The 11,435-nt window shown below is 43.7% G+C and overlaps 1 protein-coding gene across 1 annotated transcript; it reads right to left on the reverse strand.

Moving 5' to 3' along the window:
* Window positions 1-2,623: 2,623 nt before the first annotated feature.
* KCNV2 (potassium voltage-gated channel modifier subfamily V member 2) lies at window positions 2,624-8,813 on the reverse strand. The gene is made up of 2 exons (XM_050913653.1): window positions 7,374-8,813; window positions 2,624-2,899 (listed from the first exon to the last, which is right to left on the reverse strand). The coding sequence occupies exons 1-2, from the start codon at window positions 8,811-8,813 to the stop codon at window positions 2,624-2,626; spliced, it is 1,716 nt and encodes a 571-aa protein (XP_050769610.1).
* Window positions 8,814-11,435: the final 2,622 nt, after the last annotated feature.

The raw sequence follows: 11,435 nt of genomic DNA on the forward strand, positions 1-11,435 counted from the left end.
TTTCCTGTTACCTGGTGGGTCATTATTTACTCGGTGCAAAGTGGAACAGCTTCAGCTAGAGGGGTGGGAGAGACCCGCTCCAAGCTGCGTTTGAATGGTTAGAGCAGTACTATGGGACTTGTGCATTAAAACCTTGTTGGACAGATAAGAAAGCACTGACCAAGGACATTCAACTCTGACTCCTGATTAAAAGAGAGAACAGTCCTTTTTCTCCTGCTCATGTTTTGTGTGGAAAGCCTATTCCCTTACATGTCTTGAAGAACATCTACTTGAATGGGTCCTGCAGGTGAGGCAAGTGGGGTGGAAAATGAGGATGGTGATTTGTGTCAAGTCTGAGGCTATGAGGAGATCCAGCCTCAGCAGAGTAAGTGCTCAGGCTCTGGATTTCTCTGGGTGGCAAGAAGCTGCTGAGCTTGCCACACAAGGCTGAGCATCTGCATCCCATCTGCATGGTACATGCAAGTACTGATTCCTTCAGACAAGGAAATTAATTTAGGGTGTCCTGTATCTAGGAAAGTTGGGTAATCGCCAACATTTCAGTCCTTTGAATGGGTCTAACCCAAGCTGCACGTTGAAAATAAAGCACAGTTGTGTTTTTCCATGCTTGTAACCTGCCACCTCACTGAACTGCAGTGGCGGTCTAAGAGAGAGGCTTCCTGTGGTTTCAGGAAGTTCCTTGTCCTGTTGTTGCTGTGCAGAAGGGCCATGCAAATTCATACCATCCCTAGAGCCAAAGTAAAGCAGCTATTCTTCTCACTGAGTGCCAGGATTGTGCCTGCTGCATTGTGTGCAGTCCAGAACAGCAAACATCTATCACATTCAACTCCCAGGGCTCAGCTGTGCCTTGAAGACACGGTTTAGCTCTTAACAGAGCTGATCAGCACACAATGCACTAACTGTCATTCCTAAAGAACAAAATGACAGATGGGCTTATGATATGTTTGTCTGGAGGTAGAGAATGAGAAGAGCAAGTTGGTTACTAATTACCTTCTCACCATTGAAAGGAGAAATGTCCCTATGCTTGACATAATTTGCATGGACGTGGCAAAATTAATGAACTTTTTCACCCTCAGCTGTCCCAAGAGTGAGCTTCACACCATTGTCTCCAGTGTGGCTCTGAGATTTGAATGCAGCCATTTGCATTCAGCAGGGCAGCACAGACACAACATGAGAGTTCAAGAATTTTAAAATACATCTCTGCCATCAGGCTGTTTTGCAGCAAGAGTGCTGCTGAGCAACAGCCATGGGTTGTAGCAGTGACTGTTACCATTGCTTCTTTTTGTTACCCTTTTTTTTTAAGCTGTTTGTATCTGAGTATCAATAAAATAGCTATTCTTTCAGATCTGTTATTCAGGTTATTATTTCTAAACTACTATGACTGCTCTTACATAAAAAGCATAATCCTGATATGCTGTGAACTAAGACATGAAACTGATTCCATTTAATCGTTGTTATTGTTGTTATTTGTTGCATAGGTTTTGGGGTGGGTTTCTGACGCATGACACATCCAGCTGTGCAAGAAGGCTCAGTAATCTTAGGACATAAGGTACTACTGGGGGAGAGCTAAGTTGTCAGAATTGCACCCTTAATGGCTGTATGTACCAGACAAAGTAGCTTGACTTTAAATTATATTTAGTATTGCTTACAGATAAGTGCTGATAAGATCCTTTGTATGAAAAGTCTTTATGAGGTATTATCCATTACATGTTTCATTTGATCATTTTTTTTAAGTGCTGCTTTAACTTTTATGCCCTGTGACAGGCCTATTATTGTTCTAACAATTCAATAGGTAGATACATTAAATGCTGTAAAATAAATATAGTTTATCACTTAATCCTATACCTAAACAAGGTTTTGGGTTGGAAATGTTTTCAAAATTGATCAAGGACATTTATCAACTCAGACTCCAGACTTCTGCACTAGTTCCTGGCATAACGAAAGATGAATATGGAGGTGGTGGTCGGGGAAATACTAAAAGCAGTGTGTTGCTTGCCTAGGTATGAAAATGGGAATCATTTGCAGGGCTGCATTTGAAAAATAAAATTGGAACAGTGAAGCATAGCTATCTGACAGTGGAAGCACAAGCTGAAAGCTTAAGGAGTATAGATGCTGCTAATATTCAGGTAAATGCTCTAGGCTGTTTTCCTGGTTTTGAAAGCTGGTGCAAAACCAATTTCAGCAATGCAGTCAGTATACCGGGTATTCTATTTGTTTAATTTTTGAGACTGCCTTGACAACAGTGGGGTGGCTGACCCTTAATGGCAGCAATTTATTTTCCTTTAATTTGACTATGGTGGGTCTTTACTGTGGCTCTAATCAGTAGCAGGGCATTACATCTTCATGTGGGTCTAATTCAGAGTTTCTGGGTGGTTATTCTGAAGAATGTAATTCCAAATAGTTGATGAGCACTTAAGTGCTGCTCACAGCCTAGCAGAGCCAAAATAAAATCTGTTGTTGTAATCTGGGCCTTTTTTCTTTTGAAAACAACCCCCTTCAAAAGAGATTTCACCATCTACTTTTGTTACTTTTGGCTTTTCCAGTTTATCTTCAGTCAGCTTGGCTGATCTATTTCTTTCTCCTTCGCCTTGTCTGTTCCCTCCCAACATCCAAAGCACAAACTGTATCAGTGCTGTGACAAAGGGTGGGTTGCACCTTCTCCACAGCATTCAGATATTTTCTTCATGGCTCTCCGTGTGAAGTCCACCTTCCCCCTTTCTTTCTTGAGAGCTGTGTACTCGTAGGCCTTCAGCTTGCTGTAATAGTCTGAGAATTTGTTGTAGAGAATGGAGATGGGCATGCCATTCAGGATTATTCCAAATGCAATGCAAAGGAAAGCAAACAGGCGGCCAAGGTGAGTTTCTGGACACATGTCTCCGTATCCCACTGTAGAGATGCTGACCTACAGGCAAACCAACATTCAGCTTATTAGCTGAGAAGAAACATAAAACCAGATATGTTCAGGGATCAGGGACAATTTTAAAGTTAGTGGTTTTGCACTTTGCATCATAGATGTGAAATACTCTCTGCTGCCTTTTTTTCTGTACCATCCATCTTATATAAAAATCCCTAATTAAAAAAGAATCCCTCTCATGCAGTAAAGAAAGACAACAGTGCAGTTTGACACCATTCAGGAGGATTTTTAACAGCTTTGTCCTGCAGAGGGAATTTCCAAACAATTGCCACTGACCAGCCTGTCCAGAAGGTGGATTTGCTCGGCTGTGGTGTGTGGATAGAGATGGCTCCCTGACTGCGCAAATGCAGTGATAACTGCAGCCCTGCTCCCTCATCATGTCACTTGGAACAGATGCCCTGTGTCTAAATCCAGTGTGCTTATAAAACCCGGTATTTTGGGACTTATTCTGTGGATTGTATTTTGAGTATTATCTTTGTCATATATATTTTAGGAACTAATGAAAAACACATGAAAAGCTTCAGCTAATTGTGAAATATATTTTTATAATGTTTGCACTATAGGAAGAAGTGACCCAGGACTTTGAAGTTTCTAGATAAAATCCCCTTTAATGGTTACCTACCTACAAGGAGCTGTGGAAAAAACAAAGATCTTTCTCTGTTGCCTGGAAGTTTTTGATCGCAGCGTATGCTCGCAACATATATATTTATAGTGCTAAATTGTTTGATCTTCCTGCCCAGCTGTATGTCAGAAGTTCCAAAAGTAAGGTGTACGTGTGCCTTCAGCAGGGAATATTCCTGTTTGTTTTAGCTGACAGGTACACAGGTGGGAAATTTTTGCTTAATTCTCCTTTGAAGCAGGGTTTGGGGGTTGTTTAAAATGTTTTTTTGTGGGAGTGATGGTATTTAGTGTATCTGCTTTATATGAATCTGTACATTTTGCCATCACATTGTCTACATAGTTTCACAGACTTTTTTCTCCTCAGCCATCAGCATTTTCTCTTTTTAGCCTATAGAAGTATGAAGGAACTGTGTTTTATATGGACCCGGTGCTATACCAAGTACTGCAATACTTTCTTTGTAAAATTTAGTTTCAAAAATTCATGGATGTTTGCTTATGGGGATGCTACATATGAATGATATAATCCCAAACAGTCAGCATAAAATAACTCCTAATTTAAATACTTCCACTGCACAAATCTTGATTGTTTATAATTTTTACATTTAGTAAATATAACTTATTTTTCTCTGGCAGGTAAAACTTGCAGGCTTCTGCCATCTGGCACTTCCTAGTCTGTGCAAGGGATCGTTTTCAACCAATGAATTTTATTTAATTTTTTTCACAGTATCTCCATACACTGTGTGTATCTGTGAAACAATAATTTAAAACTTTGGCAGAAATAAACCACAGGCAGTAGGACTTTCACTGTAGTGCCCTTGTGGCTTTAGCACTGAAATAAGTCTTTGGAAGGTCATGGTGTGCAGCCTGCCATCCTCTAAAATGTTAAATAAAATGTTATTTCAAATGAAGAAAGCATTAGGGTACAGGAGACAGCACTGGGTAAGCACATTTGTAGGATGCACCTGGTGCTTCCTGTGGAATAAAAAGGATTAATCACTTGGTTTAGTGGAAATTAAGTCACTGGATTTGAATGATAATACAGGATAAATATCTCAAAAAATAAATACTGAGATGAAGGCAAGATGTTTATTTCTACCAGCCAGGACAAAACCATTATCCTGTGATAAGGTTCTGTTCCACTGGCATAGTCTTCTACATTGCCTGTGACAGTTTGGGAGGGATACTTCTCCTCCTGTGTGTGTGAGACCATGAACACTGTTGGATTTTAATGAAATTTGAGTGATCTAGATATTTGAGTGATCTAGATATTTTAATTTTCACTTTTAAAGAATGAATAGGCTTTAAAAAGAGTTGTACGCCTTGGAATTGCAAAGTGCATGCTACAGCTCCTCTTTTGGAGACACTTGCTTAGCTAAATAGGCCTTTTTCATGCTGTCATAGTCTTATAGGTTTCTTAAGAATATCTAGAAGATTATGGTGTCACCAGCTTGCAGAAATAAGCCCTGAAGATTTTGCATCTATTCTGCATGTTCAGAAAACAAAATATAAGGCTAATGTCTTTATTCTAGTAATGTATGAAGCATGAATTTTTTCATAACCTGTGTATATCACTTAAAGATGACCTGTGAAGGTCACATTACAGGAGCCTTTCCTTTATTCACTGATTTTTCCTTTCTTCCCATGCCCCAGCTTAAAAGATATTCAGCACATGTGCATATGCATGTACATATATAAATGTCTATGTGTGTCTGTAGGGCCAGTTTTTCTGCCATGCGCTGAATCACTACAAATATATATGGGAAACCACCACATCTCATCAGCCGTCTCTGAACTAGAAATGAAGGCCATGGGCTCCCAGGGCTGCTGGCCAGGAGAAGCAACCTTAGATACGTTGGGGTTGCTGTCCTGTGGGCCCCATACGCAGCTCGGTGCATCCAGTGCCCATGCTGATCAACCAGCATGAGAAGATCTTCTGACTCCTTTCCAGTCCATTATTTGCATGGGCCTGCTTCGCCAGGGAAGCGACTGGGACATAGCCAGCCCCATAGCCATGCCCAGGGGTCAGAAGTGTTCCTGGGGCTCTGCCATAAACATGGATTATGGAGGCCAGCATCAGCTGCTGCAAAATGAAATGAACGTGATGACAGACTAGAACAAGCCTTAGAGTTATGTACAGCCAAGATATGGACCCTTTGCCTTCTCTCAGCACCTGCAACACCTAGCTACCCTCTGATTTGATCCAGGCTGCTACAGATACACACATCTTCTGCAGCATAACAGAGCTGTTGTTTTCCATCTCTGAAATGTTGCAGGCAGCAGCACAGGCAGCGATCAACCTCCCCCTCTCCCCAATGCCCTCGATAAAACTACCCCCCTCCCTGCCAAAACATTGCTGTAAAAATGATAATTATGAAACTGCCATACTTGTGCATGAAGATTATCTGTTAAGCATTTACTTACTGCCTGCAACTCCCTCTCCATTGTCTGCGAGTCTTGATAAACCCAGAAGAGTTTCTTTTGTCTTCACAGCTCACCTTGAAGGATATAACTATCATTTTGATCTCACAATAGTTTGAGAAGTATTGGTTAGCCTTCTATAACTGAATGTATGTCCATCCTGGGGTGTTAATGTAATCCAAGTCTGGAGTTGAACTGCTTCCTGACCCCTTTAGAGGTGAATTCCGAGTTTGGGATGCTAGGAGAGTTCTGCCAGGACATTGCCAGAGCCAGGATGCATTTAAGCAAGGTGGAGGACTTTAAACTCCCACAGCTCTGTGTTCCCAGCTAAATCTTCATGCCCCTGAAAGATGTGAACCCAACAGCCTAGAAAATGCTGCCTCAAAACCACCCCTCCACATAACACAGTATAGTACAGGTCAGTGATAGCTCAGACCTCTCAAGGAGATGTGCCCAAATGCCTTAGAGCACTAACCCAGCGGCAGTCTCTAGAAATGAGGTCATTCTGTCTTCATTTCTGAGGCTTGTCAGCTGAAACTTGGCCAGTTACCCTCACTCCAAGTGCTTGGGATGGGACTAAAATCACACTCTTTCTGGCAGAGGCTGCAAAAAAAGATTCAAGGTGACATTAACCAGCTCTCAGTACTGACTGATGTGGGATTCAAACGGGTGACCCAGATGTAGAAGGCAGTTTATCCCATTATCAACCGCTTGAGCCATTCTGCTTCTTTTTGTATTTATTCCTCTGGAAGTCTGGCACGGTATAAATAACTGCCAATGTTTTGTGTGTGTGCAGACATGCACCTTAAATGTGCCACCTAAGGAACAGAACACAATCTCTTGTGGAGAACAACTGTTGGTCCTAATGCATTTTTAATGGCTGGAGCTCTGGGACAGCTTTGGCTTTGCAAGTTTGAGTGACCAGCCTATAGTTTATAGACTGTGTCTTATCATCTTGCAGTTGTATGATGGGTCACAGTACATGTCCAAAAAGAACAAGAATTAAAATCCTGTGTCCACCTGCAACCAGCTAGCAACCAGATGCAAGCTTTTTTTTTTTTTTTTTGCCTTTTTTTTGTTTTGGTAACACTAAAAATGGGATTAAATGGGGAAATGCTTTTCTTTCCTCTCTCTTTGCCCACTTCTTCTATGAAAGTGCAAGTACTGTCTGCATTTGGTTGGACAGTAATTTCAACACTGTCTGCCTGATTAAGCCTTGATTTAAGCTTACAACAGAGGTGAATGAGTGCACGTGTGTGTGCGTGTGAGTGAGTGCGTATGTCCTGTAAGCTCAGAATTCAGAGCAGATGTTCACTGATCTGAGCCTGCTGTTTTCAAGACTGTCAGGGACTCTAGCAAGGAAGGGGAGGGGAAGGGAAAGAGGGTCTCTGGCTACCCAGCAAGGTGAGATATGTTTACTTACGGCAGCCCACCACCAAGCATGGGGGATGCTGGTGAAGTTGGTACTGGAGACATCATGCTCCACTGTGTAGACCATGGCAGAGAAGGCGAAGATGCCCATGGCAATGAAGAGCAAAAGGCAGCCCACCTGCTGGTAGCACTGACGCAAGGTAAAGCCAAAGGCACGCAGCCCTGTGGAGTGGCGGGCCAGCTTGAGGATGCGGAAGATGCGCATGAGGCGCATGATGCGAAGCACTTGTCCCACCTTGCCCACCCGTCCCACCTTCTCGATATCGTGTTCATGCTGAGAGCCACGACCGCGGGGCTGGTCATCATCAGCAAAGCATTCGAGCAGCAGCTGCAGGTAGAGGGGCAGGATGGCAATGAGGTCTACTGCATTAAGGGCGCTGCTGGCAAAGCGGCGCAGGTCTGGGGTAGAGACCAAGCGCAGCAGGTACTCCAGTGTGAAGAACGCGATGCACAGGGTCTCAATGTGCTCCAAGACAGGCCGGCTCTCCCCACTCTTCCGGTCTACCTGCTGCATCTCCTCCACTGTGTTGAGTGCCAGGGCCACCACAGAGATGAGCACGAAGAAGCTGGAGGCTACTGCCATCACCTTGGCAGTGACAGAGGAGAAGGGCTTCTCCATAAGGTTCCAGAGACGCCAGCGCTGGGGACCATAGTAGCGCATGTGGTGGAAGAGCTGCTCATTCTCCTGAGCCTCTGCCTGGGAGCGCAGCTCGCGCTGGACCTTCAGCTGCTCGCTCAGTTCGTCACGGCGCTCCTCGAAGCAGATGCGGCAACAGCGAGGTGTGTATTTCAGCCGCACACCCCAGTAGCTCAGCTCCTCCAGGAAGCTACGGGGGCACAGCTCGTCCCGCACACGCAGCACCCCCGAGGCGTAGAAGTTGTACACCAGCTGGAAGACGGCCGGGTCCCGGTCAAAAAAATACTCATCTACCTGGGCAGCATAGTCATCACACAGGCCCAGCTGGCAGCCACGGTCAGTGGAGGTAGCCAGGCGGCCCAGGCGGGTCTTGGGATAGATGGCCACTGCCTGGTAGGTGAGGCGGTAGCTTTGGCCGCCGACGTTGATGTTCAGCACGGACGAAGTGGAAGCTGTGGCCGGGGCTCCAGAGGAAAGGGCAGGGGAGCAAGGAATGGATGACGAGGGCTTGTTTTCTCCCTCAAATGTGTCTCCATTTGGCCATTTTCTTTGTTCTTTCTCTTCCTCTTCCTCATCTTCATCGTCCACATAATAGTTGTAATTCCCCTCAGGTCCCAGGAGCAGTAGAGGCTGGGAGTTCAATGGAGCAGTAGCAGAAAACTCACTCCGCTTGTCTACATGCATGCCTTTGTTATCCTTCCCCTTGTCGGGCTGCGGGAGGACATTTGGTGCTTCCCTCTCTCTGCCTTTATGTTTTAGGAAAGGAAACTGTCGCTGCATGTTGAACTGCAACATCCTATTTTTCCTTACTCTTTTCCCTTCTTTGCATTCACCTGATCAAGGAATTAACACAGTCCTTTCCAACACTACAAAGGCTGACAATCCTGTTTTCTTCTCTCTTTATCTTGGTAGTATCACGCACAGCAGCTGTTTTGCATTTTTCTCCCTGCTAGCCACCACTCCAGTTGTTGTGAAAGCTCTGTGTGGGATATAGACACATGAAGACTGCTGTTGACCATTTTAATCTTGCTGACAGGGAAGATCTGAGTGCTTAGAGAAGGGGATTTAAGGGCTATTATCCTGTTCCAGCCTCATCTCCCTCAGGCTGTGACGTGAATGATTATGGATCCATAAATCTATGAAAAATCAGTAGGGGAAAAAAACCCCTAAAGTTTTATTGCTAATAAAAACCATACATTTTCCTAATTCAAGTATATATGGATTAAAATCTCAAAAATGAAAATGTATGAGGGGCAGAGGGGGGAAGAGGGGGAGAGAGAGAGAGAACGTTACAGATTTCTTTCATCCACATAAGTATAGTGTGTCTTGGTTTTCTTTAATGAAAATAATGAATAATTGATATGCAGATAGAGGGTAGGAATTCACTACAGTAGTTCTTAAAATGTTTTCCAAAGGTGAGCAAATAAAAGTCATCCCTTTTTATTCGCAGTTAGAATACCTCCATCTGGTTAAGGGCTGAGGGAAGTCACAGTCTGTGCCAGAAGCTTTGGCTGTGCTCTGGGAACGCAGGTCTCATGCTCCTCTGGACACAGTGGAAATGAAGGACAGGGGTGTGAAGGGGTTTCCAGCACACCACTTCAAACTCTTCATGAGCTGCTTAGAAACAGAATAAAGCCACTCTTGTTTCTCTTGCAGGGCATGTTTAATAGCATAAATCCTCACTAGGTACCTAGCAGGACAGGAGAGATGCTTTCTCTTTGTTTTGATGGAGGTTTCATCCTCACCCCCGGTTGAGCTGGCGCAAGCATCTCCAGTAACAATGAGCATCCTGAAAGCCAGGTTACTTCCCCTTGTCACTGGGAGCACTTCAGCTGAGCTAGAGCTCCTGTAAAGCAGAGGATACACACAATAAAGGGATGGCTCCTTCAGTATGCTCTTAGCCCCTGAGTTACAGCTTCTTAACACCAGGTCATTATTCCACCTGTATCCAGGCTGGTGCAGGAAGGGACAAGGTACTAGAAAATTGCTAGCTTTGGCAATATCCTCACTGGTCTGGAAGGCCTTCCATCTGCAATCCTGTAACCTGCCTTCCACTCGCAGCTCCCTACCCTTTCACACAAGCTGCTGGGACAGTGTATCCCAGAGCCCCTGCAGCAGTATTTTTCCTTTGCTGTCCTCAAGCTCCTGTTCTTGTGTCATTAACCTCATGGTCTTGCACCTGCAAACCCCAATATTGTTGTTTTGTGGTGTCCCATGTGAAACAATTTCCGTTACCGTGAGAACCACCCCTTTTTTTTCCCCTTTTCCCTACCCCTCGTTGTAACTTTTATATTTACTAGCTCTTGACAAACAGGAAGACATCATAGCTGAGCATTTTGCAATACTTTTGTTCTCAGGCTGCATCCTAATGGGTGCATCACATTGAATAGTTTCTTCAGGTCACACTGTTTAAGGCCTGGATTATTGGCAATTCATATTTAGCTGAGCTTGAAAGTGTTTTGTTTCATGAATTTGTCTCCACTGCCCATTCTCTTTCTTGATGCAAAAAAGGCAAGGCCCCGTTAATAGGGATTGTCAGTGCCTAATTACAGATACCAATCTGCTTTGCAGTTTGCTTCGAACATTAAACCATGCTGTAGTGAGTCCTTTGTTAGCAACCTTAACACAAATTAATGTCCAATTTCAAGGCTGTTTCTTTCTCCTAAGCAAACTATTCAGACATAAGAAAAAAAAAAATAGTCTGCAATGCCACCATTTTAGTACGGAAAACTCTTGAATGTTTCTTAATCAAGATTCAGGCTAGACTATAATCATATTCCTCTTGCCAGCCTCCACTATAGCATTTCATTTTGCTCTTTGTCAGGCTCCCTGGTCTCACTTCTGAGAAGTATCCAGTAAGGCTTATTGCTCACTACTCAAGAGATCATTTCTCACACCATACTGCAGTAGCAGAAGCTTCTACAGGGTAAACTTCATGACGGTCAGATGCCAATACCTCATGCACCTGGACTAAGATCTTGGACATCACTACTATGCAAAGCAAGAAAGATTGCTAGCTTCGCTTCTGCTCAGACTGATCGCTTTGACCTAGATATTCTTGGGAATGTAGCTCTCAGGCACCTGGTACACTCTGCTCAAACTTGCCTCTAACTGACAAAATAGGTAAAATAAAATTGCTTTATTTATGTTCTTTACTTTGGGGTGAGACTTCGTTCTGAGCTGCTAGACTCTCAGCCTAGATAAGAAAATGAAGTGACCAGAGAAGACTTTTTTGTCAGTCAGTGACAAAATAGTCAGTGTGCTACTTATCTTCATAAGTGTCATTAACAAGAATTGCATAACATCTTCTTGTATGAGGAAGAGCAAACTTCAGGCTGCTGAAGGAGCTAGTTAGTAAGGTCCCCTGGGAATCTGCTTTTGAAGGTATCGGGGTCCATGAACGCTGGTCACTTTTTA

The sequence above is a fragment of the Gymnogyps californianus genome, chromosome Z (genome assembly GCF_018139145.2).
Source record: "Gymnogyps californianus isolate 813 chromosome Z, ASM1813914v2, whole genome shotgun sequence".
In the NCBI taxonomy this organism is placed as follows: Eukaryota; Metazoa; Chordata; class Aves; order Accipitriformes; family Cathartidae; genus Gymnogyps; species Gymnogyps californianus.